At 49.0% G+C, this 16,635-nt stretch overlaps 1 protein-coding gene across 1 annotated transcript in view; it reads left to right on the top strand.

The window, feature by feature from the left end:
• Nucleotides 1–16,635, top strand: part of MYO1F (myosin IF) — a 56,571-nt gene that overhangs the window by 33,258 nt on the left and 6,678 nt on the right. Inside the window, exons 16-24 of the mRNA XM_083720235.1 lie at nt 1,673–1,754; nt 3,189–3,295; nt 4,682–4,780; nt 7,456–7,600; nt 9,135–9,249; nt 10,285–10,454; nt 10,806–10,951; nt 12,227–12,373; nt 14,803–14,951. Coding sequence (XP_083576361.1) covers nt 1,673–1,754; nt 3,189–3,295; nt 4,682–4,780; nt 7,456–7,600; nt 9,135–9,249; nt 10,285–10,454; nt 10,806–10,951; nt 12,227–12,373; nt 14,803–14,951 — 1,160 coding nt within the window. The remainder of the gene's footprint in view (nt 1–1,672; nt 1,755–3,188; nt 3,296–4,681; nt 4,781–7,455; nt 7,601–9,134; nt 9,250–10,284; nt 10,455–10,805; nt 10,952–12,226; nt 12,374–14,802; nt 14,952–16,635) is intronic.

Raw genomic sequence — 16,635 nt, 5'->3', positions numbered from 1 at the left:
ATCTGTTCAGAAGAGGCATTCTCTCCTCAGATGTGAGTGAGTCCAGGGCAGCTGTTTATCAGCTCCACCTGGTACGCAGGATGAGACCCTCCCTGCCCGCAGACTGTCTGGCCAGAGTGGTGCATGCTCTAGTTATCTCCCGCTTGGACTACAGCAATGTGCTCTCCCTGGGGCTACCTTTGAAGGTGACCCGGAAACTACAACTAATCCAGAATGCGGCAGCTAGACTGGTGACTGGGAGCGGCCGCCGAGACCACATAACACCGGTCTTGAAAGACCTACATTGGCTCCCAGTACGTTTCCGAGCACAATTCAAAGTGTTGGTGCTGACCTTTAAAGCCCTAAACAGCCTCGGTTCTGTATACCTGAAGGAGCGTCTCCACCCCCATCGTTCTGACCGGACACTGAGGTCCAGCGCCGAGGGCCTTCTGGCGGTTCCCTCCTTGCAAGAAGTGAGGTTACAGGGAATCAGGCAGAGGGCCTTCTCGGTGGTGGCGCCTGCCCTGTGGAACAACGCCCTCCCACCAGATGTCAAAGAGAAGAACAACTATCTGACTTTTAGAAGACATCTGAAGGCAGCCCTGTTTAGGGAAGCTTTTAATGTTTAATAGGTTATTGTATTTTAGTGTTCTGTTGGAAGCTGCCCAGGGTGGCTAGGGAAACCCAGCCAGATGGGCGGGGTATAAATAAATTATTATTATTATTATTATTATTATTATTATTATTATTATTATTATTTAGAATAGTTAATCCCACCACAACCACCTGGGGGGCAGTACCACCCACTTTGCGAACCACTGCTCTAACCACTACACCACACTGGCTATTCCCAGGGTCATGGACAAGCAGGGTGGAGGGGACGTGGGGTGGACAAAAATATTTCAGAATTAACCAGCTGTCCTGAGTCGTGTTGACAACAGGGGAAAGTTTGAGGAAGGTAGACCCTACCTGGAAAAGGAGGCTCTCCTGCCCATCTATTCAACCTTTAGAGAAGACATCTGAAACCAGCCTTGCATAGGGAAGCTTGTTAAGGTTTAATGTTTTATTATGTTTTCATATATGTTGGAAGCCACCCAGAGTGGCTGGGGTAGCCCAGTCAGATGGGTGGGGTATGAATAATGATAATTATTATTAACAACAACAACAACTATTATTAGTATTATTGCCGGATCCCTCCCATTGGTCAATGAAAGGGGGCAGAGAAAAAGCAGGCGAGGGTACATTGGCTTTGGGGCTATGTGTGTTCTCTCACACTCTCACCCAGCTTCTGCCTTAAAAATGGAGCATGAAGTTATTAGACCTCATGAGTGTGCTTGGGAAAGTGCATGGCACTGATTGATATAATAATAATAATAATAATAATAATAATAATAATAATAATAAAAAAAAAAAAACAACAACAACCAACTCCCTTGGTCTGACTGCCTTATCTGCTACCTCAGTCAGTGGCGTAGCGTGGGTTGTCAGCACCCGGGGCAAGGCAAGTAATTTGCACCCTCTAACCCGTGGATTTGCGCCCCCTAACCCTAACCCCCAGATGTTGCGCCCGGTGCGGCCGGCCCCCCCTGCACCCCCCACGCTACGCCACTGACCTCAGTTCTCTCTTTCGGAGAACGTGGGGTGGAGTTTATTGGCTTGACATAACCAGGCCCCCAAACCTTTCGCCTCCCAGCGGGTTCATCCGGGGACTCTTCCCAGAAAAACTCGACGCGGATAAGAAAGGGAGACCCACCACAGCGGGATCCAAAATTAAGGTGAGTCTTCGTTTGGCCTGATCCGTTTCATAGCTGAAGCTAGGAAGCATTTGCGTGGGATAAAACTATCCATGTATTATGAAGTCCAGAATCGGAGGCAGATGCAGGAGAGGAGGGAGACCAAGAGGCAGAGAGGAAGTCCATCTGGTGAAGAGTCACGGATTTCTCCCCCGCCTGCTGCAACCAACTCCCTTCCCTCTGGTCTCCCAGAACCAGGAGAGGCATGAAAGGGGCGGAGGAGAGGTTGGCTGCATGCAGGCATAGTCTCCGATTGCTTGGGGAAAGTCCCGGACAGAAGGGGTCTTAGATGGTTGTGGGGAGGCAGGGACTTTCAAGACCCACTGAAGAAGAGTTGCTGTGCTCATTAGGCCTGGTACTGCTGTGCAGATCCTGCTTTTCCTAATAAAGAGTTAACTCCGCTTGCTTCCTGTGATTGGCTCATTCCTGTCCTTTGCACCCTGGGCTGGGTAACACCAAAAAACCTGTGTCTTCTGCTGTCCATCAGGCAATGGCTTTTCCCACCTGCCTTGCTCCACCGTCCAGCCCAGGATTTCCCAGACTTGGATCCCCAGTTGGTGTTGGACTACAAGTCCCATCATCCCTAGCTAGCAGGACCAGTGGTCAGGGATGATGGGAATTGTAGTCCAACAACAGCTAGCGGCCCAAGTTTGGGAAATCTTGATCAAGTCCTGGGAACCTTTCCCAGACTTTGAGAACAGCAAAAGGAGCTGGGAAGAGTGCATTGTGACTTGCGATTATTTTTACTTACTATAGTTTAACTATTCTTTCTTGTAATTGATAAGTGTGAACTGTTTAATTATAATCTGCTGATTTAATTCTATTGTTTATTATTGCATTCTAATTGATTGCTGAATATAGCTTTATTTGATATAAGTTGTTTATTTTAAGGGATGCGGGTGGCGCTGTGGTCTAAACCACAGAGCCTAGGGCTTGCTGATAAGAAGGTTGGCAGTTCGAATCCCCGCGACGGGGTGAGCTCCCGTTGCTCAGTCCCTGCTCCTGCCAAGCTAGCAGTTCGAAAGCACGTCAAAGTGCAAGTAGATAAATAGGTACCACTCCTGTAGGAAGGTAAACGGCGTTTCCGTGCGCTGCTCTGGTTCGCCAGAAGCGGCTTAGTCCTGCTGGCCACATGACCCAGGAGCTGTGCGCCGGCTCCCTCGGCCAATAAAGCGAGATGAGCCCCGCAACCCCAGAGTCGTCCGCGACTGGACCTAATGGTCAGGGGTCCCTTTACCTTTACCTGTTTATTTTAAAGTTATTGTGACTTTATTTGTATTGGATCAAATTGTTATGGTGAATGTTTGATGTTTCATTATGTTTTTATATGTGTGGCTGGGGCAACCCTGCCAGACAGGCTGGGTATAAATAATATAATAATAATTATTATTATTATTATTATCATTTCCCTAAAAGAGGCAGGCCAATGATCTTGTGAACACCTTGATGAAGTGCACCCCCCACTATATCCGCTGCATCAAACCCAACGAGACCAAGAGACCAAGAGACTGGGAGGAGAGCAGGTAAGAAAGGACGGTGGGACACCCAGATCGGACAACTGAGAACTGAGAACATGAGGAGAGTCCTGCCTGGATCAGGCCAATGTCCCTTGGTCCAGCATCCTCTTCTCACAGTGGCCAACTGTGGGAAACCCCCAAGCAGAATTCGAACACAAGAGCAGCTCTCCTCTCCTGCGGTTTCCAGCAACTGGTGTTCAGAGGCATCGCTGCAGAGGGCCTTCTTGGTGGTGGCACCCGCCCTGTGGAACACTCTCGCATCAGATGTCAAAGAGATAAACAACTACCTGACATTTAGAAGACATCTGAAGGCAGCCCTGCTCAGGGAAGCTTTTAATGTGTGACATTTTAATGTATTTTTAATCTTTGTTGGAAGCCGCCCAGAGTGGCTGGGGAAACCCAGCCAGATGGGTGGGGTACAAATAATGAATTGTTGTTGTTGTTGTTGTTGTTGTTGTTGTTGTTGTTGTTGTTGTTGTTGTTGTTGTTGTTATTGAATGTCTCATCTCAGAAGAGGCATTCTATGCTGCTTGAGAGAGGGGGAATGTGGATTGCAAAACCCTGTCTTAGAAAAACCATTCTCTCTTCGGTGGGAGGATGAGGAATGAGAAAGGCAAGCTGTGTCTTAGAAGAGGTTGACAAGAGGGGAGCAAAGATTCCCTTAAGAGAGGCATTCCATTCTCATAATATATATATATTAGTTTTTTTTAAATATCATTTCCAACATTCATTTAACGTACCAGTAATTTCTTATCCTATACATTATTTTTGACTTCCGTCAACTCCTCTGATGATTTTCCGTTTTTATCACTTATTCTGCATTTCTTAATTTCTCTATTACACTTAATTATCATTAACTAATAATTCTCCTCATTGTCTTTCTTGCAATATTTCAAATAGTCCACCTTACAAAACTTCTTGCAGTCCTACTAGCGTAATCTGTTCATTACAATTACTTTTCAAATAGTTCATCTATTTGCTCCAGTCTTCTATGAATCTCTGGTCCTGCAGGTTTCGAATCCTTCCTGTTAATTTATCCAGTTCTGCATAGTCCATTAATTTCATCCTCCATTCTTCTTTCGTCGGTAGTTCTTCTTGTTTCCATTTTTGTGCCAATAATATTCTTGCTGCCGTCATCGCATATAAAAACAACTTACAATCCTGTCTGTTTATATCTCCTACAATGTCAGAGAGGCAAAGAAAGAATTTCACAAATTCATATATCTTAAAAGGCATTACCTTCTGGGTCAGACAAAAAAGCACACAAGGTGGCAAGCTGCACCTTAGAAGAGGCATTCTTTCCTACAGGAGGGAGATTGGAATGCCTCTTCTAAGACATTTACAGCACTCTTTTGAAAACAAAGAACCAAGGCAGCTCTTCCTCTCTTTCAGGGTGAAACACCAGGTGGAGTATCTGGGGCTGAAGGAGAACATTCGAGTCCGCAGAGCGGGCTTCGCCTATCGCAGGCTCTTCCACAAATTCCTGCAGAGGTAGGCAGAGACCAGAGTGGCGGGGGAAACTCAGCCAGATGGGCGGGGTATAAATAATCTATTATTATTATTATTATTTTATTATTACTTCCTGGGGGTTGGAAGTGGGGAGGGGCTGCCGGGCTGGGCTTCCATGCTTTTTCACCTTTATAACAGAAGGTGGGTTCTGCAGACGCCCACTACACCCCTATTAAGTAGTGGGTGGACATAGCAGATGTCACAGAGATTTCTCCAAGTACCGTATTTTTCGTCCTATAGGGCGCACCGGCCCATAGGACGCACCTCGTTTTTCTGGGGGGGAAATGAATAAAAAAAAGTTATTTCCCCCCCAGCCGCGGCTGCCGCCCCAAGCCTTGCACATGCCTGCCCGAAGCACGGGGCACCCTCCGGAGGGCTCTGCGTGCTTCGGGCTGCAGGCTGCCACCCCAAGCCTCGCGCGCCCGGGCGGGACCTCCCGCTGGCGCGTAAGGCTTGCAGACACTCGCCCAAAGCACGGGGAGCCCTCCGGAGGGTGCCCCGTGCTTCGGGCTGCAGGCTGCCGCCCCAAGCCTCGTGCGCCCGGCGGGACCTCCCGCCGGGCGCGCAAGGCTTGCAGACACTTGCCTGAAGTACGGGGAGCCCTCCGGAGGGCTCCCTGTGCTTTGGGCAACAGGCTGCCGCCCCAAGCCGGGCACGCGAGGCTTGCGGACACTTGCCAGGGCTGCAGGCTACTGCCCGCAAGCCTTGTGAGCCCGCGGGAACTCCCGCCGGGCTTGCAAGGCTTGCGGATAGCTTCCTGAAGCCTGGAGAGCGAGAGGGGTCGGTGCACACCGATGCCTCTCGCTTTCCAGGCTTCAGCGAAAGCCTGCATTCGCCCCATAGGACGCACACACATTTCCCCTTCATTTTTGGAGGGGGGAAAGTGTGTCCTATGAGGCGAAAAATACAGTAGTTCTTTATAAGTAAGCTGGAACTGAACTGAACTGAATAGCTCAGCCGACCTGCTTTTATAGGCAGCCGGCTGTCAACATTGGAACAACAACAGCCCATGATTTCCTGCCTAAATTAACTGATGTGGACCTGAGTGAAAACTATATACAGTCATACCTCTTGTTATGTTCGGTTCAGGTTACGTTCTTTCAGGATACGTCCCATGGCGACCCGGAAGTAACGGAACGGGTTACTTCCGGGTTTTGCCGCTCGCGCATGCACAGACGCTCAAAATGACGTCATGCGCATGCGCAGAAGCGTCGAATTGCGACCTGCGCAGATGCGGGTTGCGTTCTGCTCATATTGCAAACGAGGCTCCAGAACGGATGCCGTTCTCAACCAGAGGTACCACTGTACACAATACCCCTGGTGGCCAGGGGGAGAACTTCAATACATAACAGCCCCCTCTTTGCCTTTGGTTCTACTCTCCCAGGCTGGAAAAAAGCCCCCACTGCCCCCCCTGGTTTTGTTTTTAAACCCTCCTAGCAATTCCTCAGGGTACACACCCAGAACACAAATTTGCTTATCATTTGCATATGGTGATCTAGGCACATATACACACCTCTGGGCAAATTAAGATGGCAGGCGGCTGCGTTTCGCTAGCAAGGTGATACGCAGGGCACCCCAAAAGCACAGTTTTAGCAGAATATTATGGGGGGAGGAGAAGGCAGTAGGTTTCAGAGCCCTCTAGACTACCCACCGCTAGGGCTGAGTGATATATAACCAAAGACCAGTTTCCAGTCCATATTAAAAGACAGTATTGGTTTCAGAATTTTTGGTATATATTGTGAATCACCATGTGTTTGTGTGCTGTGCAAAATTTACGATGCGGGGGGAAACCGTGAAGCCTCTACCTGGCTCCACCCTTATTTCAGACATGGTGATATATCAGTATATTGCGATGTTTAGCTGGTGTTAAATAGGGTTATCAGATGTCCCCATTTCCCGGGTACAGTGTCCAGATTTGCGACTAAATCCCTGGACAAATTCCATCCCCGGAATGTCCCCGGATTTCATCTAATGTCCCCCGGAAACGCAGCAGCGGCAGTCTCAGCTGCCCGGAGCAGTTGGCTCTGGCTGGCTTCAGGAGCTGCTGGAAAGTCCCCATATGATGGTGGTGCAGGGGTTCTAAGATGCAGCTTTCGGGCTGCCTCCACCTTCCCTGACCACAGCAAGTAAGCTGTGAAGGGAGGCTTCACGCTGCCTATCGGAGCAGCCTCCCAACTCCTACTTGCACGCAAGTAGGAATGGGATTGGGGCTGCTCCAATAGGAAGGGAGGCATCGCGCTGGCCTAGCCTCGCCACCACCGCTGCTCTCAACCCTCCTTCTCCGCCTTCCATGCCTGACCCACCACGCATTGCTTCCCCACCAACACCGAAGAATCAACAACTCGGGGGCTGCCCAGGCTCATGGAGAAAAGAGATAGAAGCCTCGGAGGAAGGGGAAACGTGGCGGTTGAGGTCAAGGCGGCGGCCGCCCCTCTGTCACCCACCGCCATTGCTGCAGCTTCAACGTCCCAAACATGTAGTATTTATTTATTTAGTCCCTGGATTCATTGGAAAAAATCTGGTAACCTTATGTTAAAAGCCAGGTCCCTCCCAGCCCTCCCCACCAACGACGCCCCCGTACTTTCCCATTCCTGCTGGGATTCCCCAATATCTCCAGGTGTCCCTGAGCAAAGTGTGTTTGCCCCCCCCCCCGGCAGGTACGCCATCCTGACCCCAGAGACGTGGCCCAGGTGGCAGGGAGATGAGCGCCAGGGGGTCCAGCACTTACTGCGGTCTGTCAACATGGACGCGGATCAGTACCAGATGGGCCGCTCCAAGGTTTTCGTCAAGAACCCCGAGTCGGTAAGCAGAACGCTCTGGTGTCGGAGGATCTGGGACTTGGGTTCGGGTTTGGCCAGGTTGCACGATCCGGACGGCCTTGCTTTTTTTGCTACTCCCCCGTTTCGCCTGAACCCACTAGGCTACACTCCCCCTGTGCCCACTCTGCTCCAGTCTGTGGCCATCCTGGCTGGGGGCTGGAGTCTGGAGGAAGAGGAGGAAGAGGCATCCCAGGCCAGTGAAGCTGCTTCCCAAACTTATAATAATAATAATAATAATAATAATAATAATAATAATAATATGCCACGCATCTGACTGGGTTGCCCAGCCACTCTGGGCAGCTTCCAATAAATTAAAACACAGTTATACATCCAACTTTAAAAACCTCCCAATACAGGGCTGCCTTCAGATGTCTTCTAAAAGACAGATAGTTGTTTATTTCCTTGACATGTGGTGGGAGGGCGTTCCACAGGGCAGGTGCCACCACCAAGAAGCCCCTCTGCCTGCTTCCCTGTAGCCTCACTTCTTACAGTGAGGGAACAGCCAGAAGGCTCTCAGAGCTGGACCTCGGTGTCCGGGCTGAACAATGGGGTTGGAGACGCTCCTTCACATATAGAGGGCCAAGGTTGTTTAGGACTTTAGCACCAACACTCTGAATTGTGCCCAGAAATGTACTGGGAGGCAGTGTCGATCTTTCAGGACTGGTGTTATATGGTCCCATCAGCCGCTCCCAGTCCCCAGTCTGGCAGCCGCAGTCTGGATTAGTTTCAGTTTCTGAATCACCTACAAAGGTAGCCCCTCACAGAGCACATTGCAGAGGTCCAAGCGGGGGATAACCAGAGCATGGACCACTCTGGTGAGACAGTCTGTGGGCAGGGAGGGTCTCAGCCTGCATACCAGATGAAGCTAAATCCCCTCTTCTCTGGGGCTTTTTTTTTGAGCAATCAGAGACTCTGTCTGTGTGAAGCCAGCCTCTCCTCTGCCCTTTTCACGCCTCTCCTGGTTCTGGGAGACCAGCAGGGAGGGGAGCTTCTCGCATAGGAGGCTCTTAACCATCTCTGCCTCTTGTCCTCCCTCAACTCCAGCTTCTGCCTCCAATTCTGGACTGCTCTCTTCCACAGGCTCTCCCTGCTCACTAAGCCCTGTTACATCTTCCACTTCTGACACCTCCCCATTGAAGTCTTCTCCCTCATTGTCTTCCCACCCACCCCTCTCCCCAGGCTCGGAGCCTCCCTCCCTTGGGGGTCCCCCGGCTGCTTCCTCCCACCACTTATCTGCATCCAACTCGTCCCTGAGAGCATCCTAGCATATTTTGCGGGAGCTATGCCAATGCCCAAGACTCGCATTACCAACAGAAATAAATCTGGGCATCAGCCACCGCTAAGTGGAAGACATCTTCTTGTACTCTTTAAAGAGGATTTGGGGGGAGCAGGGGGGGAAGTACAAAGGGAAGGGGGAATGGGTTCCTCCTCACCCCCCCTTAGCTTTGGATAGATCGCCTTCTGATACAATCCTTTAGTTCTCTTTCTCTCTCCCTCCCACCTTCGTCGCCACTCAGCTCTTTCTGCTAGAGGAGATGCGGGAACGGAAGTTTGACGGATACGCCCGCGTAATCCAGAAAGCTTGGCGGCGCCACATCGCGATCCGGAAATACGAGCAAATGCGGGAAGAAGGTAAAGGGTGTCCACAAACACTCCAATGTTTCAGGGAGGGTGGAGAGAGAAGCAGGGTGGTGATGGTGATGATGATGTGTGTGTGTGTGTGTGAGAGAGAGAGAGAGAGAGAGAGAGAGAGAGAGAGAGAGAGAGAAGGTAATTTATCTCCCTTTTACACCACCCTGAAGAAGGCCTTTAAAGCAGTACACAGCCATTTTAACCATTGTTGGGATCGTTGAGCTATCAACGTCCCTCCAGCTTAGCATCATTTAAGAGGACAAGGTCTCTGCCCCAAGGACATTACAATCTAATTACATTTCATCCAGGGGGTGGGAGGAAATTATTATTATTATTATTATTATTATTATTTATACCCTGCCCATCTGGGCAGCTCCCAATCAAATATTTAAAACACAATACAGCATTAAACATTAAAAACTTCCCTAAACAGGCCTTCAGATGTCTTTTAAAAGTAGGTTTGTTGCTTATTTCCTTGACAAATGCTGGGAGGGCGTTCCACAGGGCGGGTGCCACCACCAAGAAGGCCCTCTGCCTGGTTCACTGTAACCTCACTTCTCGCACGGAGGGAACCGCCAGTGTCCAGGCAGAACGATGGGGGTGGAGATGCTCCTTCAGGTATGCAGGGCTGAGGCTGTTAATAATAATAATAATCATCATCATCATCTGGTCAGAAAGATGAGTACATTATGTAAGCTTAAGAGACTAGCCCCTTGTGGTTTTAACTTTGCCTGTGCATTTGTAGAACTGGTCAGAAACATGAGCAGAGTGTGCAGTCTTCAGGACTAGCACCTCGGCTTTTCAATTTTGCCTGTGTGCTTTTAAAGCTGGTCAGAAGCACAAGCACAGTATGCACCCTTAAGGACTAACGCCTTGCATTTCAAATTTTGTCCATGTGGTTTTAAAACTGGTCAGAAACACGTACAAGGGTATGCAGTCTTAAGGTCTAGCTCCTTGCCTTTTTCATTTTGGCCAAGGCCAGGTCTGCCTGGTCGCTTCTCAAACCGGCCTCTTCTTTTTCTCCCAACCCCAAAGCATCCCACATCCTGTACAACTTCAAAGAGAGGCGACGCAACAGTATCAACCGGAACTTCGTGGGGGACTATTTGGGCATGGAAGAGAAGCCTGAGCTGCGCCAGTTCTTGGCCAGGAGGGAACGGGTCGATTTTGCCGACTCCGTCACCAAATACGACAGGCGCTTTAAGGTAAGGTGGAGCTTTCCCCTTCCAAATCCTTTATCCAGAGTCCTGCCCTTCCATTGGCACTGAAATGTTCACAAACGTCACCTCTGTTTTACCTTGCCAATGTTCTGTGCAAGGCAGATCGGAGCGTTTAATCCCCATTTCACAGATGGGGAAGACTGAGGGGGAATGGGGTGCCTAAGAGCCACTCAGTCAGTTTCACGTGAGATTCGAACTCAGGACTTCCTTGTTCGTAGCTGAATTTTTTGCCCAGTACATACTGGTTTTGAGTTTGGGGGGAAGGTGAGTAAGGGCGGGGGGACACATGCTCCCTTCGAGAGGTCGTGGCAACCACCTTCTCCTCCTCATCATCAGCCCATCAAGAGGGATTTCATCCTGACTCCCAAATACCTCTACATGATCGGCCGGGAGAAGGTGAAAAAGGGACCTGAGAAAGGTCAGATCCGAGAGGTCCTGAAGAAGAAAGTGGAGGTCCAGGCTGTCAACAGAGTGTCCCTCAGGTGAGATTCCACATTCTTTGTTTGGGCCACTTCGCCTCTTTGTTGTTGTTTAGTTGTTTAGTCGTCTCCGCCTCTTCGTGACCCCCTGGACCAGAGCACACCAGGCCCTCCTGTCTTCCACTGCCTCCCATGGTTTGGTCAGACTCATGTTTGTGGCTTCTAGAATACTGTCCCACCATCTCGTCCTCTGTCTTCCCCTTCTCCTTGTGCCCTCCATCTTTCCCAACATCAGGGTCTTTTCCAGGGAGTCTTCTCTTCTCATGAGGTGGCCAAAGTATTGGAGCCTCAGCTTCAGGATCTGTCCTTCCAGTGAGCACTCAGGGCTGATTTCCTTCAGAATGGAGAGGTTGGATCTTCTTGCAGTCCATGGGACTCTCAAGAGTCTCCTCCAGCACCAGAATTCAAAAGCATCCATTCTTTGGCGATCAGCCTTCTTTATGGTCCAGCTCTCACTTCCATACATCACTACTGGGAAAACCATAGCTTTAACTATACGGACCTTTGTCGGCAAGGTGATGTCTCTGCTTTTTAAGATGCTGTCCAGGTTTGTCATTGCTATTCTCCCAAGAAGCAGGCGTCTTTTAATTTCGTGGCTGCTGTCACCATCTGCAGTGATCATGGAGCCCAAAAAGTAAAATCTCTCACTGCCTCCATTTCTTCCCCTTCTATTTGCCAGGAGGTGATGGGACCAGTGGCCATAATCTTGGTTTTTTTGATGTTGAGCTTCAGAACATATTTTGTGCTCTCCTCTTTCACCCTCAATAAAAGGTTCTTTAATTCCTCCTCACTTTCTGCCATCAAGGTTGTGTCATCTGCATATCTGAGGTTGTTGATATTTCTTCCGGCGATCTTAATTCCGGCTAGGGATTCATCCAGCCCAGCCTTTCGCATGATGAGTTACTTTCCCTCTAAGCCACCTCTAAGCTTCTTCCCTGAAAATTGAAGCAAAAGTCTAGTCCTCATTGTTTTGAACAAAGGGTTGATTTAAACAGGAAGCTGAGTTGTAGAACTTGGAGGGACCCTAAGAGTCATCTAGCACAACCCCCGGAAACCCAGTAATCTTTTGCCCAATGTGGGACTCAAACCCACAACCCTCTGATTCAGAGAATTGAAATGGAATGGTCCTCTGATCCGCACTTGGCCATCTCGGGGTCAGAGGGACTCCCCGCCACTCTCCCTCTCGTCTCACCCGCTTCCTCCGTCTCCCAAGAGGACTAACGCCTTCTTTTCTCTGGCTGTTTCCTGTTTTGTTTTTCTGGGGTGGGGCGACCACAGCACGAGGCAAGACGATTTCTTCGTCCTCCACGAAGCCGAGGCCGACACGTTCATGGAATCCATCTTCAAGACGGAGCTCATCAGCCTCCTCTGTAAGCGCTACGAAGAGGCGACCCGCAGCAAACTCCTCCTGAATTTCAACGACACGTAAGCGGGACGGCCAGCGACACACACAAACCACCCCTTTCCCAAAATGTTGCAGGAAAATGGACCCAGTTTCCCTCCTCAGCCCTGCCGTTCCAACTCAGAACCCCTCTAAAACAGCAGTAGTGTTTTCCGCAATATGTATTAGGTGAAAAGTATGATATTATGTGGGATGCGGGTGGCGCTGTGGGTTAAACCACAGAGCCCAGGACTTGCCGATCAGAAGGTCGGCAGTTCGAATCCCATGACGGGGATTCGGGGAGCTCCCGTTGCTCGGTCCCTGCTCCTGCCCACCTAGCAGTTTGAAAGCACAAAAAGTGCAAGTAGATAAATAGGTACCACTCCTGTGGGAAGGTAAACGGCGTTTCTGTGCGCTGCTCTGGTTCACCAGAAGCGGCTTAGTCATGCTGGCCACATGACCCGGAAGCTGTATGACGGCTCCCTCGGCCAATAAAGCGAGATGAGCGCTGCAACCCCAGAGTCGGCCACGACTGGACCTAATGGTCAGGGGTCCCTTTACCTTTACCTTTATGATATTATGCAGCATATTAAATATTAATATTCCTAATTATAAATTAATATTCCTAATATTAAATGAATATTTATAAAAACAGCATGGGAGGGCACGTGGAAAGTCTAATAATAATAATCATAACAACAACAATAACAATAATTCATTATTTGTACCCCGCCCATTTGGCTGGGTTTCCCCAGCCACTCTGGGCGGCTTCCAACAAAGATTAAACATACATTAAAATGTCACACATTAAAAACTTCCCTGAACAGGGCTGCCTTCAGATGTCTTCTAAATGTCAGGTTGTTGTTTTTCCCTTTGACATCTGGTGGGAGGGCCTTCCACAGGGCGGGCGCCACCACCAAGAAGGCCCTCTGCCTGGTTCCCTGTAGCTTTGCTATAAGAGAAATGTTTGACAAATTTGAAGTCTGAAATCAATTGGTTAAAGGAGGGTCAGCAACCTTTTTTGGCTGTGGGCCAGTCCACTGTCCCTCAGTGGGGGACCGGACTATATCTTTTTTTGGGGGGGGGGGGAATGAACGAATTCCTATGCCCCACAAATAACCCAGAAATGCATTTTAAATAAAAGGACACATTCTACTCATGTAAAAACACGCTGATTCCCGGACTGTCCGCAGGCCGGATTTAGAAGGCGATTGGGCCGGATCTGGTCCTTGGGCCTTAGTTTGCCTACACTGGGTTAAAATTATGAAAATCTAATAAGAATCTTAGAGAGGGAGATAAACCAAGAACCAAACCTGCCTTACCACCGCATCAGTCCATGGTGTGTTACTGGCACTGGCTGGCAGCAGCTCTCCCTGTTCTCAGAATCAGAGAATTGAAGAGTTGGAAGGGACCCTGAGGGTCATCTAGCCCAACCCCTTGTAGTGCGGGGAGTCTCAGACAGGGAGTTTCCCCGAGCACTGCTTGGAGATGCTGCAGAGGGAATCGGGGGTCAACACAAATCCAGAGCGGAGTCCTTAAGATGGTTGGATGACGCCTTGCACACCTCGTGCCGCTAAGCTGGTGCCAAAAATCTTGCTCTGGTTCCCTTTGGACCACATCTGTGAGGCCGAGACTTTTGGGGTTGGGCTAGATCACCCGCAGGGTCCCTTCCAACTCTATGATTCTATGAAAAGGGAGAGGGTTCTTTTTTTCTAAAGGTTGTCTAGTGACTTATCTCCTTGGCTTGGGGGCCACATAACTCCTTACCCTCCAACACTTATTTGATGAAAATAGGGACATTCTAAGGAATAGTGAGGGGCTGTGAGGGACACGGGTGGCGCTGTGGGTTAAACCACAGAGCCTAGGGCTTGCTGATCAGAAGATCGGCGGTTTGAATCCCTGCGACGGGGTGAGCTCCCGTTGCTCAGTCCCTGCTCCTGCCAAGCTAGCAGTTCAAAAGCACATCAAGGTGCATGTAGATAAATAGGTACCACTACGGCGGGAAGGTAAACGACGTTTCCGTGCGCTGCTCTGGTTTGCCAGAAGCAGCTTAGTCATGCTGGCCACATGACCCGGAAGCTGTACGCCGGCTCCCTCGGCCAGTAAAGCGAGATGAGCGCCGCAACCCCAGAGTTGGTCACGACTGGACCTAATGGTCAGGGGTCCCTTTACCTTTACCTTTAAGGAATAGTGGGACATTCCTGGGTCAAGTCAAAAACCAGGATGGCTTCTGTAAATCCGGGACTGTCCCGGGAAAACAGCGTCACTGGGAGGGTCTGCAGTTGCGGCCTCCTTTTAGCGGGATGGGGTCGGCACGTCCTGAGTTATCTGTTTAGCTGTTTTTAATATTTTTATTGGATGTTCCTAATTGGTTCAAACTGCAAGTCACTTTGAATGTGAGAGAAACAATGGACAAATAAGGTTTTTGTGGATCTAATCGTTTCCTCCGCCTCTCCTTCTCTCCGTCCCTCAGACTACAGTTCCGGGTGAAGAAAGAAGGGTGGGGAGGAGGGGGCACCCGGACGGTGTCGTTCGTGAGTGGACAGGGCGACGTGGCAGCCCTCAAAGCAAGCGGCAAGACTCTGACCATCTCCATTGGGAGCGGCCTCCCCAAGAACTCCAGTAAGCAGGGGCTCAGTGTGGGATTTCCTTATACAGAGCTGCCTTCAGGTGTCTTCTAAAAGTCAGATAGCTGTTTATCACCTTGACATCTGTGTTTCACAGGGAGGGCGCCACCACCGAGAAGGCCCTTTGCCTGGTTCCCTGTAGCCTCGCTTCTCACAGGGAGAGAACCGCCAGAAGGCCCTTGGAGATGGACGATGGGATTGGAGATGCTCCTTCAGGGCCAATTCCGTTTAGTCCAGCACCAACACTTTGAATGCTGCCCAGAAACGTACTGGGAGCTGGTCTTTCAAGACGGGTGTTATATGTTCTCGGCGGTCACTCCCAGTCACCAGTGTTCTGGGTTGGTTGTCCGTTCCCTGTAACTTCAGTTCTTGCAGTGAGGGAACCACCAGAAGGCTCTTGGAGTTGGACCTTGGTGTCCGGGCTGAACGATGGGGGTGGAGATGGTCCTTCAGGGATAGAGGGCCAAGGCTGTTTAGGACTTTAGAAGTCAGCACCAACACTCTGAATTGTGCCCAGAAATGTACTGGGAGGCAGTGTAGATCTTTCAGGACTGGTATTATATGGTCCCACCAGCCACTCCCAGTCCCCAGTCTGGTAGCCGCATTCTGGATTAGTTTCAGTTTCTGAATCACCTACAAAGGTAGCCCCATGGAGAACGCATTGCAGTAGTCTAAGCAGGAGATAACCAGATCATGGACCACTCTAGTGAGACAGGGAACAAGCAAGGAGGGTCTCTCTCTTTTTTTTTTAATAATAATTTTTATTGTTATACATTTTATAAAATTCCATCCAATTTTTCGTTTAAACCCGTCTACAACAAATCTTAGTTATTTTTTGACTTCCTCCAGCATCTCTGACAATCATCCATGGTTATACCTTTAATACACATTCCCTTTTTTCGTATTGCCATTTTTCCTCCTTACTCCCATTATTTCTAATAAACAATACTTGTTTTCTTTTTTTTACAGTGCCTCTTTAAAACCCACTAGCGTTGTATTCACGCCACATATATTTTTCAGATAATCCACAAATTTCCCCCAGTCTTCGATGAACTTTTGATCTTTAGTATATCTGATTTTCCCAGTTAATTTATCCAGTTCTGCATAGTCTGTCATTTTTAGTCTCCATTCTTCTATCGTCGGTATTTCCTCTTGTTTCCACCTCTGGGCTAACAGGATTCTGGCTGCCGTTACCGCGTACTGGAAAAGCTTGCAGTCCTTTCTTCTAATGTCCTTTCCTACCATACCTAAGAGAAAAGCTTCGGGTTTTTTCACAAAAGTATATCTTAACATTTTTTTCAACTCGTTGTATATCGTTTCCCAAAAGCTTTTCACTTTCTTACATTCCCACCACTGATGAAAGAATGTCCCTTCCTTATCTTTACACTTCCAACATTTGTTATCAACCTTATACATCTTTGCTAATTTTACAGGTGTCATATACCATCTATAAAACATTTTCATCACATTCTCCTTTAGTGTAATACAAGCCGTAAATTTTAAATGCTCTTTCCACAGTTTTTCCCAATCTTCAAATTGAATATTATACCCAAAATCCTTTGCCCACTGTATCATTACCGATTTAACCTCTTCATCTTTCGTATTCCATTCCAGCAATATCTTATACATTTTTGACAAAGTTTTATACTCATTATTTATAATGTCCTTTTGGAAACTTG

This window comes from Podarcis gaigeae (genome assembly GCF_964106915.1).
Source record: "Podarcis gaigeae genome assembly, chromosome: 18".
Classification (NCBI taxonomy): domain Eukaryota; kingdom Metazoa; phylum Chordata; class Lepidosauria; order Squamata; family Lacertidae; genus Podarcis; species Podarcis gaigeae.
The sequence above is the reverse complement of the archived record's forward strand: the minus strand, read 5'-3'. Positions and strand labels throughout refer to the sequence as shown.